The 21,130-nt window shown below is 41.2% G+C and overlaps 2 protein-coding genes across 2 annotated transcripts in view; both read left to right on the forward strand.

The window, feature by feature from the left end:
• The first annotated feature begins 3,191 nt into the window (after window positions 1-3,191).
• On the forward strand, window positions 3,192-12,299 carry dgat2 (diacylglycerol O-acyltransferase 2). Its single transcript, XM_030747172.1, has 8 exons — window positions 3,192-3,512; window positions 5,003-5,131; window positions 5,328-5,435; window positions 6,356-6,426; window positions 8,545-8,749; window positions 9,101-9,275; window positions 11,002-11,186; window positions 11,360-12,299. Exons 1-8 carry the CDS (start codon window positions 3,473-3,475, stop codon window positions 11,512-11,514), a joined length of 1,068 nt encoding a protein of 355 aa, XP_030603032.1. The 5' UTR covers window positions 3,192-3,472; the 3' UTR covers window positions 11,515-12,299.
• Window positions 12,300-14,062: 1,763 nt separating this feature from the next.
• Window positions 14,063-21,130, forward strand: part of uvrag (UV radiation resistance associated gene) — a 101,291-nt gene continuing 94,223 nt past the window's right edge. Inside the window, exons 1-4 of the mRNA XM_030746425.1 lie at window positions 14,063-14,188; window positions 14,354-14,555; window positions 20,697-20,814; window positions 21,027-21,061. Coding sequence (XP_030602285.1) covers window positions 14,451-14,555; window positions 20,697-20,814; window positions 21,027-21,061 — 258 coding nt within the window. The 5' untranslated portion in view covers window positions 14,063-14,188; window positions 14,354-14,450. The remainder of the gene's footprint in view (window positions 14,189-14,353; window positions 14,556-20,696; window positions 20,815-21,026; window positions 21,062-21,130) is intronic.

Here is a 21,130-nt window from a genome sequence, read left to right on the forward strand (position 1 = left end):
TAATCTGAGTCCCAAATGATAAGAGCGTCTGCAAACTTTGGCAGACAAGTTTTATATGGCACAACTGTGATATTTCAAAATGAAATAACTGACAGACTGGACAGTGCCCTGCTCCTTTCAACACCCAGCTAACAAAAAATGCTGACTAAAGGAAAAATTTACATTAGGATTGGCAGATGCTGACAGATAAAAAGAGAGATATAATCTATAAATAAAAAGGATAGAATAGTCTGCACATAATACAATGCTTGGGCCCAGCTCTATAAAATCCATTATGAATCAGAGTTTAGATTTCTTGTTGAAAATCATGAGCACAGACCCCTCTCTAAGTTTTTGCCTCAGAGTGTGGCTGAGTTTGAAGTATACTGGGATGTCTCTTTGTTCTTGTTGTTGTTAAGCCACTTAACATTGACCCATGAATCATTCAAGCATAGAAAAGAAACTTAGCAAAGAACTCAGTTTTAAACTTATCTTTAGGCACTTTATTACTAGCAGCCTGCCACAAAAACATATCGTTTATTCCCATTTTTCACTTGAATCTACAAAACTGCCATGGATGTTGCAGTCTGAGAGTATTACTATACCAAAAAAAGTGATTCCCATATCTCAGCATGGTGTGCAGTGTGTCTGTAAAAGAATTTCATTAAACTGGACAAATGGAGGACAAAAGAAAAAGGAGCAGGCCAAAAAACCTTCCTACAGCTGATGAACAGTATCTGAAAGTCATGTCCTTAAGAAAGAGAAAAAAAAAGACCTGACACGAGACCTGAGCGATGCAGCTGATCCATCTTCTGCTCACTGTGGCTCGTAAAGGGTCTCCACTTGTTGTTTACTCCATCCATCCATTTTCTTCCGCTTATCCGGGGCCTGGTCACGGGGGCAGCAGCCTAAGCAGAGAAGCCCAGGCTTCCCTCTCCCCAGCCACCTCCACCAGCTCGTCCGGAGGGACCCCAAGGCATTCCCAGGCCAGCACTCCTCACCCTATCTCTAAGGGAGAGGCCAGCCACCCTTTGGGGGAAGCTCATTTCTGCTGCTTGTATTCACGATCTTATTCTTTCAGTCACTACTCAAAGCTTGTGACCATAGGTGAGGGTAGGGACGCAGAGCGACCATTCCTTACTCATGTGAAATAAACAAAACATGAGCAGATTTACTTATCGTCAGTCTTATCGGTGTAAACTGATGAAAAATCAATGTTGCGGGTTTTGCCTAAGTGTATTGTTAGAGTGATGAAGACGACGCTTTGCATGTTTGTTTGGTCTCAGGCTGCTGTTGGGTGGGTGTGAGTGAGGTCAGGATAACAATATTATTGACTTATTTTTGAAGACAGCGGTCAAAGTACAAAAGCATAAAGGCACAATGTTTACAGAATCCTATAGGCATATCTTATCTTATGCTTTTTAAACATTCTGGTCTCACAGGTCATTGAAAATATACAATAACAATGGCTCTATCATCCCAAATTAACTGCAGAGGTTTAATAAATTAAAACTTGTTATAAAGCAATGTGTACGTTTACTAAATGGGGCCTTATTACATTAGGGAAGGAAGCTTGCACGACACAGTCATATCTGTAGATAATTGGATATCTGTTCTACAGATACAGCATACACAACATGAATTATATAAGAAGAAATTCTCCAACAGCCGGTGTAAACAGGCTGGATTAATGCAGGTGGTTCATAATCTGAGAATTAACTGACAGGAGAAATCGGAGCTGAACACTTTAACTCCTCACATCACAACTAAAGCTCAGACAGAGGCAGCACTGAAATAGCCGAGAAATAATACCCAATATTACAGATTATACTTTAAAAGTGGACTGCTATATCTCTGCTGCCCAAAATTATTTCTCAACTGTGACCTCTTGTCAAGGACTGTATGACTGATTCATCCAAAAGCTGTTATATTCTTGGCTGGGTCCCACTAGATATGCCATATCAGTATTTGGATGAAGTGTATTAGATTCAAAGTGCAAAAGTTTAATTTGCTGAAGTCAAAAGAGGTAAAGCCAAAGAGTAAATATTAAAAATCATGACTTCAGTAGGACCATGCCAAAAAGCCAGCATCTGTGATGTTACTCAGGGGCATTAATGTACATGACGTAGATAAAATGAACACCAGGCTTTAGAGCATCATTTCCTGGCACTGAGGTACTGTGCAAAAGTCATGAGCCACCCTCATGTCTTTATATTTTTCTTCCAAGGAGTCAGACTTTGCTGTAATGTTTAAAGTGGTCTTGAGCAACAGTTCTCCAGCTTTCTGAAAGTCTCTCCAAGTTTTTCTTTGGTCATTGGCTGCTTTTCCTCTCATTTTCAGTCTGGTCCTTGTACCTGAACATTTCCAAACAAATATTTTTTAAATTATTTTTTTGCAAAAATGTCAAGAAGTGGACTGAAAATCAGAATGGAACACTATCAGTCATGGATTGGCTTGGACCTCAACATTACTGAATAAGTGTGGGACTATTCTGACAGAGCACAGAACCAAAGGCAGGATTTACCTGAGAGCAGCTGTAAATACTTCCTGACTGCATTTGAACACATGAGTAAGTGTTAGGCTTGCTCCTAAGCTTTGGCAGTTTGCACACAGGACACTCAACTCTGCATGTGGAGAGTGCAACATCTCTTCAGTGATGTAAGGCCAGCGCAACTTATTTTGCAAGAGAGGCTTCGGGCATCAGTCAATAACTGCAGCCCTGATATACAGTAGGCAGCTCAGGACAAGGAGAGAGAGTACTTTGGTTTTATTATTTGATGTCACCAATGCAGGATACTAGTAATTGGATTAGGAAAAATAAAATAAAATTTCTATCACTATTCTATCATAAAAAGTGTCACAAAAAGCTGTTAAAACGTTGTGAAACTAACATAAAGCATGATATTAAATAAAATCTCCAAGGATATGTAGGTATGGCCTAATCATTTACGGGCACACCACTGACAAAGTAAATGTAAGCCCTAAAAAAAAAAAAAAAGTTGTGTAATTCGATTAAAAAACAGACTTCCTTTCACAAAAACAAACAAAAGCAGGAGAAAGCGACCGTTCATTACTTGGCTTTCGGCCATAATCCAGGTGGACACGTTTGTTCCGTCAGGCATGCTGCACAGATGAGGCAGGAATGATCAATACATGTTTTTTTAACTGGCGGCTGACCCACGTGACCGGACCCACAAAAATAGAGCGAGCGGCGCGGCGGCGGCACTGCTGCTCCTTGGTCCTCACCTGCAGTCCTGCGGTTGATCGCACCCGGAGCACCGTGGAACATCCGCCCCCACGCCCGCAGACTCCTCCAAACGCGTCCTTCTTCCTCGCTCCTCCCCGCGCTGATTAAATGCCCGCTGGGCTCCTCAGTCAGCTGCTGTTGAACGCAGTCATGACAGAGGAGCAGTGAAGTCGGACCTCCTGACTCTTTAATTTATCTTATTTTTAATTTTGTTTTAGTCTTTCGGGCATACAGGAAGATTCAGCTATGAAAACCATACTGGCTGCATACTCGGGAGTCCTCAAAGGTAAGTTGGTTTTGAGGGGGGGTCTTGAAAAATGTGCCAGGGGCGTAAAGGAGGCAAACAAATAGGTGATCAGACGAGCCAGGAGAGGGAACAAAGAAACACGTTTGAGATTTATTGTTTGCTGTGTTTTAATATATGCAAAGGAAAACGTGTGGGTATAATAATGATTGTGATAAATTAATTTAGTAGGATAATCAATGTGAAGGGCCCAAGAAGCAGGGGTAGTTACAGATTTAGCGGGGCAGAGCTGTACATGTGATCAGTGAACTGTATTTCACTAATCACTGGGTTTGATTTGTGTCATGCACTGCTGACAACACATTCAAAATGGTACAAAGTGCATTTGAACTATTGTACTTGTCTTCAGCTGAGAGAGATTAAATGAGTGGGTCAGAAATCCAGGCTGTAATTTTAAAAACCCGATGATTGTTTAAAGGAGAGGGTCACTTTTTTTGACCTGATGGAATACTTCCAGTATGTAAGCTGTTTTGCTGTAGTTTGTTCAGCAGCCTTGACCGCTCACAAAGACATGCTTTCTGAATGCATCTTGATTGTAACTGATGGGGCTGTTGGGGGGGAGGGTTTAAGCACAATAGGTTGTCCCAAAACACATAAGAGTGTGAAGTTCCCTCTTTGTGTCACTGTCCCTTCACTGCACCTCTGCATACCTTTGGTTTCTGCACATTAAATGTGCTTCATGGCTCAAATGGATGCCAGAAACTACGAGAAACTCCTCAGATGTGTACATGCAGACCTTTAATTGTTTTAATTATAAAAAGTTGTGCTCATCATTAAGTGGCTTCTGCATCTGGAGGTTACTACAATATCTCTTATAGCTACAGGACATGTATGAGTCTTGAAAGCCAAGCACATGGTCCCTGTTTGCTCTATCTGTAGGGCACGCTGCTGTTTGTGTACCTCTCTGCTTTTACTGACCAGTTTGACCTAGCTCACAGTGGACACATTTGACCACCATTGCTCAATTCGAGCCAACTTTCTGTCTCTGCCACACATCTAAACAGTGGTAGTCTTAAGGGGTCATAGCATCACAGGCATTACCAGCCCGGTCCCGGTGGCAGGCAGGTTATTTTCGGTGAGCACAGATGGGATTAGATGACAACGTTTTCCTGGAGAGAGAGAGAGCTTCTTATGGGCTTGACTCACTTTAGTTGTTCTTAATGTTTCTTTATGCTCCTTTCTGAAGTGTAGCTGCATGGGTTCACTCTTACAGGCTGGTGAGTGGCTGAGGCTGTGTAGTTGTGGAGCGGCTGCAAATGTACTGTATGTTGATGTAGGACAGGCTGGTGCAATCCTCTGACACAGTTTTGTAGGAAATCATTAACTCCTCATTTTGTTTGATGTCCACCTTTGGCTTTGTTTAATTCAAATAACTAGGGAAGAATCTCTGTTGGGAAGTGACTACATCTTTTCAGTGTTCTTTAACTTTTCCTGCTGGTTTACTTGATCCGTGGATCTGTTTTTGTCTCAAGGCACTGGCTCCAGCATCCTCTCCGCCCTGCAGGACCTGCCCTCAGCATTATGGCCTTGCACATCCAAGATGGAGAAGCATCTGCAGGTCATCTCTGTGATGCAGTGGGTCCTCTCCTTCTTAACCTTGGGTGAGTGAGATAGTTGTCCTATTAGTGTCACAAGTAAGGAGGTTAAATTGATCCTTAGACTGCACACACACTTGTTTATGGCTTGTGAGCCTTCTTACCTCTGATTACAGCCTGCAGACAAACTGCTTTAACCAGTTAGGTTGAATTCAGGGATAACTTTAGATACTACTGCCCTGTCTTCCCTCTCTCCCTCCAGGTGCTGTCTGCACTGCATTACTGATCTACATCTTCTGCACTGACTGCTGGCTGATTTCTGCCATTTATGTAGCCTGGCTTATATTTGACTGGAACACCCCAAAACAAGGCAAGCTATTAAAGATGTCAAGTGAAAATGCCCACATGTGATGAAAGCCTACTGGCCTGGTGAAATTTGGAGGCTTTAAAAATAATTGATAATTTTTAAATAGATACAGATTTTAGCTGTTGCTCAAACTGGAGTACTTTAACAGCAGTTTGAGCAACAGCTTAAAAAAATGATTGAATATTTATTTATTTATTTTTAAGCAACCAGGATGCATTCAGGTTTTAAAAATGGGATTAATGAAACAACGCTGGGCTGATTCTGTACCTTTGAGATTTTATGCATTGATTGATTTATTTATTTTTTTAATCCCAGCAAATGGAATCCTTATAAACTATAAAATGAATTTGTGCCTGATCGAGCGGTAGTTATAAACAGAAATGCCTTAATAGAGTAAACCTGAAGCTTTTGGGACCACTTTGAGTCCTAGGCAGCTGCCCACTCTGGCCATTGTTAATCTAGTCTTGATGCAAACAATTAAGGTCCACAGCTCCACAGATTAAAACAATTTGGTCAAAGCATTCATAGTTCCTACACAGAGAATCGTCCATCTATTGGTCCTTAATTATGTAAATGTAGAGCTAAATGGGGTTTTGAGTAGTGCAGAAACTTACAGGACAGTAGTTCCATGCCTGGATCATTAAATGCTTGGTGTGCCCTTTAAATATCAGGGATCCTTGGGCCCCTGGGCAATTGCCCAGAATGCCCATTGGATAATTTGGCCTTGAGTGGTTCTGATTATTTTGACTGGGCACAACTTTTAAAAAAGTCACATTGCACTCCTGCGACAACTTGTTAACTAAATAACAGATTAATTAATTGTATGGTCAAAGACTAAGGATGAATTGTTATGGAAAGTTACTATTAGTTGCAATCTTTAGTTCTGATTCTGTGTCATTACTATTGTGTAACTTTCTCCTCAGGTGGCAGGAGGTCCTCTTGGGTGAGGAGCTGGGCAGTGTGGACATATTTCCGAGACTACTTTCCAATCAGGGTAGGTAAACGTGTCACCATTTTGGTGCTCCATTACTGATGCACTCATCTGTAATGTAGGGAAGCTGGGAGCTGTACAGAGCAATGGTGGTGTCAGGATCGTAGGAACCGAGTCTGAAACATCTGCCCCTTGTCAGATGAAGTTCTTACTGCTCCTGTGTGAAATGTGCCCAGTTGTGCATGTTTGACGGGTCAGATAGGCTTATCGGGGTGGATTGAATATCAGCCTTCTGCTCCGTGCTGTTACTTGTCCTGTGTTGATTAAGATGAGGGTATGATGTTGGCTTGGAGTTTCAGACTTTGCCCCCATTAAAGGTCCAAGGAGCAGCGCCAAGTTTTTCCTCTCATCAGGTACTCCCCAGTGTAGGTGACAATAAAATCTTTGGTCAGGCTAAAGGGCGATGTGTTGGATGGTACAGTACAGTAGCTGTTCTAACTACACTGCCACTGAAGAGGTCAGAGGTCAAGGTTAAAGCATGTTTAACCTAGATATTCACTTAAGAATTGCACCTTTTGAAAAGCAAAAGCTTTAGATAATACACATGCAAAGCAATATAAACAGGTTTTAATAATGGCAAAATAAAAGTGGCCGAGAGAGATTAAACAGAGTGCATCATTAAGAAAAGCCTTGAGAATTGAAAGGTGGTGCAGATCTTGTGCATTCTGAGAATCTGACCCAGATAAGTGATTCTGGGCAGTAAGCAGACCACCTAAGAGATGGAAACAACACAAAAGGTCAAATTCTAAAGTTAATTCAATGACAAACAGGAAGCCACCATACAAACATTGATTTTTCTCCTCACTCTGTCAAAGGGGGCTAACTCAGTATGAAGAGCTTTGTTACTCATGTGTGCTGGATGAAGTTGGTCAGATCGGACATTGAGAACAAAGAGTCCTAAATCTAATGTGATGAACTTTTCTTCACCGTATGAACAGATCAATATGATCAGCAGCTGTTCTTTTGTTATCTAAATGCTTGGTGGCAGATATCTGTTTCTCACTGATGTTAAACATAAGGCGGTTTGACAGAGATGAAATTACTGTTTTAGTTATTAGCTCATCTTAGGTTGTTACATTTAAAGCCACTTCAAGTGAGGCTTTTCCTTGCTTTGTTTTTGTAGTTCAGAATATCCTGAAATTATCTACAGGAGCATCAGTTAGTCAAAGGGCGAGCGCTCACTTTTATTTATGAGTTGGAGCCAACGGGTCAAAGTCCGAGCCAACGCTGAAGTCGGAGTGAGGATTGGAGGAAGTCTGAAGCGAGACTTGTTATGAAATGTGTTGCATAGATGAATGTGCCAGTCTGCTTCAATTCTAGAATCAAAGACTTTTATAATATTGCTGCTCCTTGTAGTAACAAGTGAATCTCTTTAAGCCTCCACCTCTTTGCCCCTTCCCCCCTTTTCTCTAACTGTACAAGGGTTAAGTGCTGCGTTCACCTGTGCTGGTTTCAATGTAATCCTTTAAATTTGCCACAGCAGCCAGGTGGACTCCTACACTGCTATGGGAAGTTTGAATGGGCTCTCCTGTGCTAATGTGATTATGCAACTGTTACATTTGACTAGCTACTAATGGGCTTTGTTTACACACTGTGATGGATCCAAGTCTACATGGCAGAGCAGAGCACAGTTTGTTACGGGATTGCAGCTTGAACATACAACGGAAGGTTTGATATAATGCTCACACTTACAGGTTCACTGTTGCCAGCCTGAACAGGTGCACACTGGGTCATTAGTTTATGCCTGTGCTGTCTGGTTTGAGCTGATAAGAATGTCCTAGTTTTACTAAAACACAGGTAGCATCCAAAATACACACATCACAACAATTCCTATGTGTGTTTACAGTGGATGATGATGATTAAAAATAATAGCTTAAAGTTAGTTATGGGCAGAGCCAATGCTGAAATAAGATTGAGCTCATCAGTGAGGAAATATTTTGGGTTCAATTTTTAATCATAAATTTCTTGCACTTACACTAAAGAGTGCAGTGGTTTTAGCTTAGCTCTCAAATCTGTGTTCTGATTGTGCACTTTATCAGCTTGATGTCACATTTCTCACCAATCTGACTTCCTCATGTGGAAATCAGTCTCTCACCATTTCTTTGTGCTTTTGTCCTGCAGCTAATTAAAACCCACGACCTGCTGCCCAGCCGAAACTACATATTTGGCTACCACCCCCACGGCATCTTTTGTTTTGGTGGTTTCTGCAACTTTGGAACGGAGGCCACGGGCTTCTCCAAGAAATTCCCCGGCATCAAGCCTTCCCTTGCAACACTAGCGGGAAACTTTCGTCTCCCCATCCTGCGAGACTATCTGATGTCTGGAGGTGAGGTGATTGAAATATCCAGGGACTCCTGTATTGGTTCTTAAAGTATCAAATAACTAATAACTAGCACTGGGAGAGCTAACCTTTGTCCTGCTGCAAAGCTGAGATAGCTTCTGATTACATCGATCTGCTGATTTCACTGATTTCATGCTTCAGCTGTTCTGAGGGTCTTTGGCTTCATCTTTGCCCTTTAGATACTGTATAGGTGTACTTTGTATGGCAAAGTCCACCTGGCCATGTTAAACAATGCATAATATAGTACAGAAAGCATACAAAAGGCTGGTGTGACTTGCACAGTATACAAATCTAAACTGGCCTATCCCCCCCCCCCCCCCCCCCCCCCCCCCACAGGTATCTGTCCTGTGAACAGGAACTCCATTGATTACCTGTTGTCACAGAATGGGACAGGAAATGCTGTGGTCATCGTTGTTGGAGGAGCGGCTGAGTCTCTGCACTGCACACCTGGCATGAATTCTGTCACCCTGAAGAATCGCAAAGGATTCATTAGGCTAGCACTGCGGAAAGGGTGAGTTGGCTGCACGGCGTTCAGACAGAAGGGCACGTGCAGTTTTCACTGACTTAACACAACACGGAGCAAATCTGTTGTTGAGCGTGAAAATGTCATTCCCTCAGCTGCGGTGATTCACTGGAATGAAGAAATCCTAGCTTATTATACCTAGAAAGGTCACATGCGTCACACAGAGCACTACCAAATCATTTTATGAATGTGCCGTGTTGTCCCCACTCAGCTCCTTGTGGCATATAGTGCCCTTTCAGAGGGTCAGGCATTTTGAGCTCCCCTTGGCGATGCATTAATGAAACAGACTGCATGGCGAAGGGCCCTCAGTTTGTCTCACCAGCCCAAACAAGCCTGATTCCTTCTCAAATGGAGCTGAGGATTATCATATCACTGGGCGCACCCTAACCAAAGAAGCTTAGAACTTGCTGGAAAAGGCAATGCAGTTATGCAGCCCTTTATTCATTACAATTAGGTTACCATACCAGCCGATGCAAGCCTCGAGTGTGAATTCGGGTCGCTTAGGGTTCACTTTCTGGAACTTTTAAGGCTTCATTTCAGTGCTTATGAAATAGAGGCTCTTGCAGGCAGTTGAATAACAAGTTATAAATAAGATGGTATATATTAGTGTCAGAGAACTTTTGATTATTTCTTGTAAAATAATGGATGGAAAACCATATTTAAACTTTGAACAGTTTGAAAACATATCACTATTAAAAATAAATTATTCTGTGGCCCAATAATAACGCCTGCAAATATTCAGCCTGGGTACAGATCAAGGTGGATTTAAGAAATGTCAATCCCTGATATTTCCTGATTACATAATGCCTTCCACAATTGGTCTACAAAAAACTTTGCTGTTCCTCCACAGCAACATTAAATCTAGACTTGCATAAAAATGTCTGCGTTTCAGAAACCATCTGAATGTGTTAGTCGTGCTGATTAATAATAATCTGCATGTTGCACCCATAACTGCAAACAGAGTTCCTCTTTGATATTTTGCATTGTAAACTAAAGCTGGCCTGTCAGTAGAGACATGTAATATAGATTAATTAGTTCTGCGTGATGTTTATCACAAGTATGCCACACTTTAAACTGCACCTTCTATTGTGATAACTGCTCTTTAAACCAGATAGGAGTGTAATATAGCTATAAAGATATAAAGGCCCATAATTTAGGTGATATAAGTGAGCAATATAAGCAAGGGGAAAAGTGTAAAAAAACATTTTTATTAACAGGTGTTTTTCTAAAATAAGTCTCAGTGAAGCCTCCGAAGGGTGGCTGGCCTCTTTCTTAGGGTGACGAATGCAGTCATTTGAGAGAGACTCAGAGCAGAGCTGCTGCTCCTACACATCAAAAGGAGCCAGTCAAAGTGGTTTGGGCATCTGACTAGGATGCTTCCTGCTTGAGGTGTTCTGGGTATGTCCTACTGGGAGGAGGACCCGGGGCAGACAAGCACATGCTGGAGAGATTATATCTCAGCTAGTCTGGGAACACCTTGGTGTTCCCCCCAGATAAGCTGGAGGTGGCGGCTGGGGAGAGGGAAGTCTGGGTTTCTCTGCTTAGGCTGCTGCCCCTTCGACCCAGCCCCTGATAAACGGATGAAAATGGATGGAAGTCTCAATTCCTAGACACCACTCGTATATTTTAAAAGTTTTGCACACATGTATTTCCACTGTTGCTCTTTCACGTTGCTGGACTGATCTGTTGACTTGTTTTCTCTGTGCTCCCTCAGGGCGGACCTGGTTCCGGTCTACTCCTTTGGAGAGAACGATGCCTACAAGCAGGTGATCTTCGACGAGGGCACTTTATGGAGGTCTCTGCAAAAGAAGTTACAGAAGCTCTTGGGCTTTGCCCCGTGCCTTTTCTTTGGAAGCTCCTGGGGCATTGTGCCTTTTTGCAACCCCATCACTACTATAGGCAAGTTTGTCATGTTTGCTTAGTTATCACTGACCTGAGCGCTGCTGTTTTAGTAAAGTTTTGCTAGGACACTGACCAACAAACAGTTCATAGAACAGTCAATATTTGCACAACTCCTTTTTTAAAAATTTTTTTTTTTTATTTTAAATTTCTTCTGTGTTCTTTTTCTGTAGTTGGGGAGCCAATCACAGTGCCAAAAATTGAGGATCCATCTGAGGAAACGGTGAATGTCTACCATGCAATGTACATCAAGTCCCTCCAGTGCCTTTTTGACAAGTACAAGACCCGCTTTGGGCTGAAAGAGAGTGACATCCTTCACATCCAGTAAGAGGAGGAGGTGTCATTGCTAATGCTCTGAACTGTGGCATCTTCAGACCCTTGACCTTGTCTTTGTTTCAGCCGCTTCCTCATCAACCCTGGGTGCCTAGTTCATCTCTGGGCTGTGAACTCTACACATTTGCATGTTTACTAAAGAAACCTTCGCTCACTGTGTTGTCTCACACGCCAATGTAGTGCTTTCTCAGGAAACGGCAGGCTTAAAGACTAGTGGCCTTTCCCTGCTGCTCTTGTCTGTTTACCCCCAGTGCCACATCAGAAAGTATGCTCCTTTTTTTGTTTTTTTGTTTTTGTTTTTGTTTTCAAACTTCAAAGCTGTGTCACATTTTAACTGTGTCTTCATGGCAGAGGTTGCAAAGCTCCACTAGATGGAGCTGGAAAGTAACAGGCAGGACTTCTTCCTAGGCTCTTTACAATTCTATTACATGCTGAATGCACAAACAATGCAAATGGAAGGTACCGCTTTATTACTGGGTAGTGCCCAAAGATTAATTGAGCCAAAGACGTGAGCTGTCCCCACACATGCAATGATTCCTGCTGTGCAACAGCTCAAAGTGAAGGAATTCTACAAGTTGGATTTATATGGTGAATGCACAATACACGTGACTGTACAAAAGCCTTAAAGTATTATTAATTCTACAGCAAGGAGATGCGTATTTTAGCACTTTTGTCTCAACAAATATTTCTGGTGCACTCTTGATAGTTCAGATTACCATCTGAAATTTTAGTCTCAAAGATGTCTTTGCTAGGAGACCCCCCCCCCCCCCCCAAGACAGTCACCTTGCTGCTTGGCTTATATTTCTTTCTTTTCTCCTGGTGATAGGGTCTCTATCTGGGTGGATGCATTTAATCTATGGAGTGTAAACTGCATGATTTCTTGTAGCTTCTTGTAGGCCTTTTGAGCTGCAGCTGAAAAGGACAAAATGGTTTTGTGGGTGAAAATGCTGATGTCTGATTCCAGTTTAGTGTATCTTTTTTTTTTTTTTTTTTAAAAGAAGTGTTTTATAAAATTCTATCCTAGGAATCATCAAAATAAGTAAGCCTGTGACATGTGGATGGGAATAAAGAGCTATAATAAGACTGGAATTTGCATGTGCAATTTTCTCTGGTTTCACTGTGACTACTTCTGAAGAGCAGTGTAATCCCTGTGCAATGAATTTGCAAGCAATAAACAGACTTGTCTGTATGATGAATAGCATAACCTGTCTGCTGATATTTAAATTAAACTTTTGTATGTTTTCAGAAAATATGTGTTGTGTGATTGAAATCTTTCTCACATCAATTTTTACCAAAACTCATTCTGATATATGTGCTGTCTCATGGACATACCCACCAAATATATTCCAAAAATATTTGGCTGGCTGGACGGCAGGCAGGGAGTCTTCTTTATGCAGAATGGGTGCTTTCAGTGCTACATTACTGATTCATTAATATTTAAAACATTTTTAGTTGAGATAGGCTTGGGGTAGCATTTGGTCTAGCCAGAGGACCCTTACTGGGCGTATGCCCTGAAAGGGATTCGAAACCCTGACCTGGACAGCACCAGACTCAGCAGACTAAAAAGGTGAAAACATGGTGTTCATTTATTAAATAATTTTGTTCCATAATTCATAGCTACACAATATTTCTGAGCATTTCTTCTCCAATCACTGACTGCATTATTTGCTGTGCATTGCTATTTATCTGAATTACAACCTTGGTAATTAAGTTATATTTTTCACTGCTGGTTGTCTTTTATATGACCTGCATAAAACAACACAAGAACACAATGAGTTAAGTATCTAATATGATCAACAACGTCCAGCTTCACAATATTAAAGAGCCTAGTTTAAGTGCAGTCAAATTCTCTGAGACATTTCTTTTTTTCCCTAAGTCATTATAAATTCTCTTTCACAGCTTTCTCTTGACCTTATAAGGTTTTCTATGGAGGTAAAGGAAATGAGATTAGGAAAAGGAGGTAGGAGGTGATTTGGGGCAATATTCACCCACAGCCTTTAGTCTTTTGGCCCTGCAGAAGCGCAGCTCTTTTATGTGGCTGATGCAGGCCCCTAGTGGATGCTTAATGTTCTGCAGTCAGTGTGCATGCAGCTAAAACCAAACTGCTGCTCAGATGTAGACGGTAGAGGTGGGTCTACAAGTCGTATTTACATAAGAATTTCTACGATACATTACTGAGTAATGCACTGAGTTACATGCAAAACATAAGATCAGCATACAACTTAAAGAGTGCTCTAACAAATATAAAATCGACTTCCTTGATAATATATCAATCACGTTAAAGAAAAAAGTTTTACGCATTACCACTGTCACAGAGGACACCTCCGTTATCTGCGGCTGGGTCCTGTCTCACAATTTGAGTATTTTGAGCGTATTATTGTGTGCTAGATTTGTGGAGCAGTGAAAAAAGTTAATAACCACTTGCATATAAACATAAATTGCTTTTGTCACTGCCTCTCTTTGCACCAGTAGAGATTAGAAGTGAAAACGACGTCGGTACTAGCGTCTAAACTGTCACCTGCAGGTCACGCTGTACTACACAACTTCCTCATATTTTGCAGCTTTGACAGAATTCAACGGACACTCGCCTCTTTCAGGGAGACAGACGGGCAATAACACCAATAAAAACGCGAATTTCTGGAAGCAGGCCCCGCCTTTACGTGACGGACGTAAGTTTGGGCCAATCAACAACTGAAGTGTCGGCGCCTCCTGTCCGCAGACGGATTTCCGAGCGTAGCAAAATAGCCTGTACTTTGTTTATGTCTCGCTGGTTAGCTGACAGCTGTTGTAGCGCTTTCCTCACGCAAACGCTCATGTCTGCATGTTTCTCTTAGTTGTCCGGAACTTCGTCAACTTTTAGCCAAGTGTCGTGAATGTCTAAGATGGGATGTTTTGTTGAATGAGGGATAGCCGCTAGATGCCGACAGGAGGATGAACTCCATCACCGGTCGGGTGCTTGCTATCCCCGCCGCCTCTGTCACCAACTCTGGAGCTTCAGCCTCTCGAGCCTTACATGTGGAGCTCACGTCCCAGCAGGTAAATGCAAATTCTGTGAGCTTTCGTTGTCATCAAATGCATTTTAAGTGAACTAGTAAAAACTTGGACCGGGCCCTCGTATTGTGTTGTGTTACTAGTTTACAACTGCTGCCATGGAGGTCCACGCTAGGCCTGCCAGGCTAGCTAGCTAGCAGCTGCTAGCTAGCAGCAAGCTATCCTGCTCGAAATAAATGGAAGTGGACTGAGTCTCCAGACACACTAAAACCAGTCAGGTTGATATTTGTTTGTGTTTTTGTCCAGCCTTTTCAACGTACTGTCGTATTTTGAACATATGCTTTATCATTCTACATGTTTGTGTCCAAAGCTTGTAATGTTCCTGCTAATGGTAACTTGGCGTTATGTGAGCACGCAGTGACAGCTAAATAAAATCAGCACACAGTATGTCATTATTTTGACACCTCACTGTCTTGTATGGCTGTTTTATTGTGATTTGAAGCGTGTCAAGCCTGATTCCGTTAATAGTAAGGTCAGCCGGGGGAATTTGGTGGAAGAGTCTAAAATGCATGCTTTCATTCATTTGACAGGTAGGCTTCTCCTTATGGTTTCCTACCTTAGACTGGTGTTGTGCCAAAAAGTGATCGTCTGCCAGAAAGTGATTTTTGATGTTTCAATGTGCTTTTATGTGTAATGTATTTGCTCATATTGGTGAATAGAGTGTAGTCAATAGGATTTATGAAGGGCTTAGATATAAAATGAAGAAACGACCTGTTATTAAAATATGTTTATGACTCTGCTTTATTGCACGTACATTATAATAAATGCAGTCCTCTTTGGTCACTTAAAATATCTTTATAGAGTGTAATGTCATATTTGTTCTGATTTCTGCTTCCCTCTTGGCCAGATATCTCTTTAAAAATCTGGCCAATCGCAGTTTTTACCCTGATAAATAAAGAATATATAAAAGTCGCTGCCAAAAACTGATTGCAGCTTCTACCTTGTGACAGAAATGTTGTTTGTTACTCAAAATGAATTGATATAATTCACAAGAGATATGTTTGACATATTTTTCACAGATTATAGGTCATTTACAACAGTTTAAATATGGGCAATCATTTTCTGGCAATCACTTTTTGGCAGACGATCACTTTTTGGCACAACACCGGAACTAAGTCTCCCACCGACGAATCACAGTCCCTGGTGGTGTGTAGTGGTTGAGCATTATTTGGAGTAGAATGCATGCCGTTATTGAATATTTGTTAGATATGACATTTCCTTCACTTCAGTGAGTCAAATGTCTGCAGCAACCTCTTGGGCTCGTTTCAACTGTTATTCTGTAACTTCAGTTCACATTAGGAAGCAAAATATGCAGGTCCTACAGCATAAAGAGAAACTACAATCTTAAATTCATGGTATTGAAATCCCCCGTGTGTGTATTGAAATGATTTGCAAAGTCCTGCATACCATTGGGATTCATAATGTGGGTGTCACTGACGCATCATTACATTTTCTTTTCTCAATGATCTGTCCTGTTTTGTATGACCAAATGTAACTGTTTTCCCCTCAGATAAGCACTTGATTGGCTTAGATGGACATATTGATAATATGATTTGGGTTGATGTTGTTTCAAAGTGTGTCCATAGTTCAGTTCAATACTATTTACAATACTATAATCTAATCTTTCGCCATGCAGATGGCAACATTTTAAAAAAGAAGGCATCTCATACTCACAGTAGTATTTGCCTTGCTCCTAACACCGTTCCTATAAATATACTCCTGATGTGGTAATGCGGTTTACTGGTTGGTGTTAGTGTCTTTCTTACAGACTTTTTATGTACCTCTGAGGCATTTCCAAACCAACAAAAGCTACAATATCGGAACACTTATAATAAAAGCACAATAGAACATGTGGAGCACTTTGGAGTCCATGTTAAAGGATCAAAGTTTTCTTAAAAAGTACATTCTTTGTTGTGCCTCACTGTCCAGGCAGTCTGTCCAGGAGTCCCATTAAAGTCTGTGGTCAAGAACAACTCCAAGGTACTTAGATTCAGTCACAGACTGGACCGGCTCTATTGATGAAAGAAGGCCGGGATGATTGTTGCCTCCTAAAAGCAATAGACGTTTCCTTAAGCTTTGCAGTGTTGAAGATAAGGTTTGCTCTCTCACTCCATTTAATGAAATGTTCAAGAGCTGTCCTGTGCTCTTCCTCTCATCATGAAGGAGGTTCACTAAAGCAGTATCATCCGCATGCTTAATGAAATGTCTTTTGGGAATAGTGCTTGTACAGGAGTTGGTGTACAGTACAAACAACAGAGATAAAACACAACCCTGAGGGGAGCCTGTGGATGTGGCCTGTTTGTTTGAAAGTAAAGTTCATACTCTGACCTGCTGTTTTCTACTACTAAGAAAATCATGAATCCATAAAACCAAACCAGACAGAAGTGAAAATCCAGTTTCTTTTTTATCTGCTAAAAATACTCAGTAAAACTGTGTTAAAAGCAGATGAAAAGCCTGCAAATAAAATTTAGTTTGTGTGTAGCAGATACAATAAACTCAGCACAGCATCGTCCACCCTCCTAGAGGGTTGGTAGGCAAATTGCAGGGAGTCTATAAGATGCTGTGTTTATCATACCATGTACCCCTTCACCAGGTTTTTGAAATATTTCACGACCAGTGCTGCAGTTGCAGCTGGTCTCAAGTCTTTGGGGCCAGAAGGTCTAGGGGACTTGGGAACAGGAAGAATTATAGATGCGTTCCAAATATTTGGTATCATGTGACTGTATAAAGATGATCTAAAAATTCAGTTAAAAACTGGTGTGAGCTGTTCAGCACAGTCCTTCAGTACACTCTCAAAGGAATTGTCTGGACCAGAACTTTTCTGGGGATTACAGTCTCTAGAAAGGTGCAAGACTTCTAATTCTTTAATAAAATTCAGGGGAATCTTAGAAGAGATGGGCATCACTACTGGCGAGTCAAAACTGCTGCCACTGTCAAAGTGACAGAAAAAGTTGTTGCCATCTCCAGACCCACACTACCACGGATGTCAAGTAAAGCCTATCCCCTGCCCTTATGTGGCACATTTGTCATGCATCTCTGGGCTTACTGGGTAACAAAGTGCCCTCTGTTTTTGACTGTATTTGTACACCATTATCTGTCCTTTAATTTGTCCCTAAAGGTTCCTTTTGGCTGTATCATTGTGGTCTCTGAAAGTGTTTCTTTGTTGTCTTATGAGGTCTTTCTACTTCTTTTACGCCCAAGGTTTGTCATTCACTTAAACTTTAATCCTTTTGGTTGAGACCGCAGAGTCTACACACAATATAAGCAGTGTTGTGCGATCATTAATGTCAGCACTTTCAAAGACCTCCCATATAGTGCAGTCAAAGCACCCTGGCAGGGCTATAATATTATTATAGCCCTGCAGGGGTCCACGCATTGTCTGATCTTTGCAGGGGGTTCTCCCTATTCAATACCCTCTTGTAGACAGGGCATGGATAAACCACACTGCGATCAGACGCCCCTAGTAGGGGGAGCAGGGATACAGTGTAAACATCTTTGACAGTTTTTCCTGGTGGAGCAGTCATCATATTGATGGCATGTATGCAGAAGCTTACTTTATGGGTACACTAATGGGAAGTTGTAATGGAACATCATTTAAATCCTTAAGTATGCACTATCTTTCCAGATTAAAGTGTTTGATACTCTGTATCAGCCCTTACCTAGTAGCTGAGTGAACATTGACTTGGCAGCATTTTTCTACTGGCTCCCTTTACAAGATAGAATCAGTGCTAATGTAATACATGTGGAAGGTTTTAACTAAGCACTTTTGAATAGTTCATGAAGCAAATATTACGATCTGTACCTTTTATAAATGCAGCAGTGGCTCAGGACATAGAGCAGATTTGTCAAGCTAGGATGTAACACAGTTCAGTAGTAGTTAAATGCATAATCCAAAAGACTATATTTAATGAATAATTCGTAATGAATGAATCATGTATTTCTAAGGCAGCCGAAAATAGGCTTGCAGTTGTATTGTTACAACAATTTATAATGGATATTTTTGTTTCAGATACCATTTAAAATACGCTTGGATCCTGGAGTATAAAAAGATACCCTGAGATTATGTGTGCCAAATTTAATAGTGTGGGGATCAAAAAGGTATTGGTATTATTGATAAAAATCAAAATTCATACCTCATCTAAATTAGGTTGGGCTCTTAACATTTAGTCATCTTTTAACACTACACTTCCTGCCTTATCCCCTTGTGCCTGTGCTTCTATAACATGCCCTGGATGCCCTCCAGTGTGTCAAAAAATGTGACCCTTCAACAGTAATTTAATTTTGGGGATGAGGGCGAATCCGCAGGGAACAAAAGTCCTGTGCTTTTAATATGCTGTGTTTGTACAAATTATTGCATGCTGTGCCACTCCACAGTTCAGCTTCTCTAAAGGTTCTCAGACACTTCAGGGTGTTCTAATAAAGCTCCCAGGGTGAGTTTCACTGTACACAGTCTCGTAATTGTGGAAGAAAACATCAAGCATGTTCACGTTCAGCCTTTTGACCTGTGCACTGTTTTTGGGGTTGACAACTGTGGACTCTGTGGACTGATTGAAAACTGCTGCGTCGTCTCGGGGTCATAGTCAGAGCCAGAGAGTCAGCTCTTATCACCATATTGACCTGAGATCCGTGGCAAAATTGCAGTTCACCTAGTAGACATGGGCATAATAGGAACTCTAGAGAGCCAAATTGAAATTAAGTGGTTTTAGATTTATAAGGGTAGATTCTAGGAACTTTTTGGTCACACTTTTTTAGACGTTAAGTGTGGTCAAAAAGATCCTTAAATGTAGCAAACAACAGGAGATAATCCACTTCAGATGAAATACTGAGTTTGGTTTATGTGAGGAACAATCTGACATCACATTGGAAGGTTGAAGCCTGTTTAATGTCCTATCCCACATAGACATTTGCTTTCTCACCTGCACATCTTTGAGTAGTGTCATAATGTTGTGTAAATTTTATGGCTGCAGTGCGTGAATGAAAACACCTTACATTTATTTATGACAGCATGGGAGGAAAGCTTTAGTGGAGATCTCTTGCATAAAGTCTGCATTAGGTTTAACTGTGTATACCTAATAAACTGGCATTCAAGTTCACATTAATGTTACTTCACTGTGTATTTTAATATCAGGTCCACAGATATTTGTGAGCCACCTGTCAAATGCAGCTGTTTTATCTGCTTTAGTTTGGTCACTCCACTTTCTGAAGAAATGTCGACATGCTCATGAATTCCCAAAGGCTTGTGACCGCCTAATCACTCAGCCACCTAATTACAAGACGCATACCACCATCAGACTTCAGGTCCTTTTATAACTTATGGTCAACTTTGCAGTGACCTCAAGTTTGAGTCTGTAGTCTGAGCTTAAAGTCTGTAATCAACACTGTTTGTGCTGTTTCATTAATTACTTCATTTTTTGTTTTGCATGCAGTCTATATTTCCCGCCGAGAAATGTGCACTTTATGGGGGGGGTTTAAAAGACCACTGTGGAAGAATAATTTTTTTTTGTGTCTGAGGTCCTTAATCTTATAGGAAATCCCATGACTTAGATTTATCCTCTCTATGGCTGCAGGAAGGAGGCAGGCCGGCTGCTCAAGGGAAAAGTTAGACTGTGGAACGTGTTAGCCAAAGCTGAAAGCTGCAAAATGGCTCCGTCTTTTCAGGAATCTCTTAGATCAAGATATGAGATTTTTAGTAGATTGACAAGACACGTGACCTGTACACGAGCCAGGTCCTCAACCTCTTTCTCAAACAATCAAGATGTTAAGTGTTGCTGGATTGGTTTAGAGAGTTAATGATAAATGACATATTCATTTTTTATTGTGTTTAAAAAAAAGTCACATGCTTGCAGTTGTCTTTCTCTAGTTTGCTCTACAATTTGTAGATTCTATCATGTGACCATTATGACTGACCATGTCCCACTAGTCAACTGGCCTCATAATTCTATCATGAAGATGAGTAATGCCTCCATTACTTGTGTTCCCTGTGTGCATGAGAAACAACTGCTAATTTAAGCTGTTTTATGTATGGGATAGACTCGACCAATCACATGAGCCAAATTAAGCTACAAACTACCTTGTCAATAATCCTCCCTATTTCCCCATCTCTCTCTGTTTTCCCCTGGCAAACAGAGACGATTGCGTCATCTTCGGAGCATTGCGGCCAGAAACATTGTCAACAAGAATGGTTCTCCACTGCTGGACACGTACTTCACCCTCCACCTTTGTATAGGAGATCGCATTTCTAGAGGTTGGTGTTAACTAACACTCCTCTCACACGTGCCTGAGACACTCGTGCTAATGTGTATTTTGTACAATTTTCATGAAGAAGATTTTAAATAAAGTTTAACGTGAGTAACTTTTACTGTGCAGATTTTTGTAATTGCAGGAATTAGTGGTTTAGCATCTCAAGCAAAGGTGTTTTCAGGGTATAATTTGTGTCTTCCATGTTTTTTCCTTTAGATTTTTACAAGAGTGAAGTCATACGAGACTCACTGGTGAGTATACTAATTCTCCAGCTCTTCCTCTCCGCTTCCTGGTATTGGTCCAGTGTGTTGTCATTTCCT

Source organism: Archocentrus centrarchus, chromosome 14 (assembly GCF_007364275.1).
Source record: "Archocentrus centrarchus isolate MPI-CPG fArcCen1 chromosome 14, fArcCen1, whole genome shotgun sequence".
In the NCBI taxonomy this organism is placed as follows: domain Eukaryota; kingdom Metazoa; phylum Chordata; class Actinopteri; order Cichliformes; family Cichlidae; genus Archocentrus; species Archocentrus centrarchus.

Excerpts from the sequence above, each read along its gene's own strand:
- dgat2 (XM_030747172.1), top strand. The coding sequence starts at position 3,473 with ATGAAAACCATACTGGCTGCATACTCGGGAGTCCTCAAAG. Across the intron at positions 5,132-5,327 it reads CCTCTCCTTCTTAACCTTGG|GTGCTGTCTGCACTGCATTA; the intron begins GTGAGTGAGATA and ends CTCTCCCTCCAG. Across the intron at positions 5,436-6,355 it reads CTGGAACACCCCAAAACAAG|GTGGCAGGAGGTCCTCTTGG; the intron begins GCAAGCTATTAA and ends CTTTCTCCTCAG.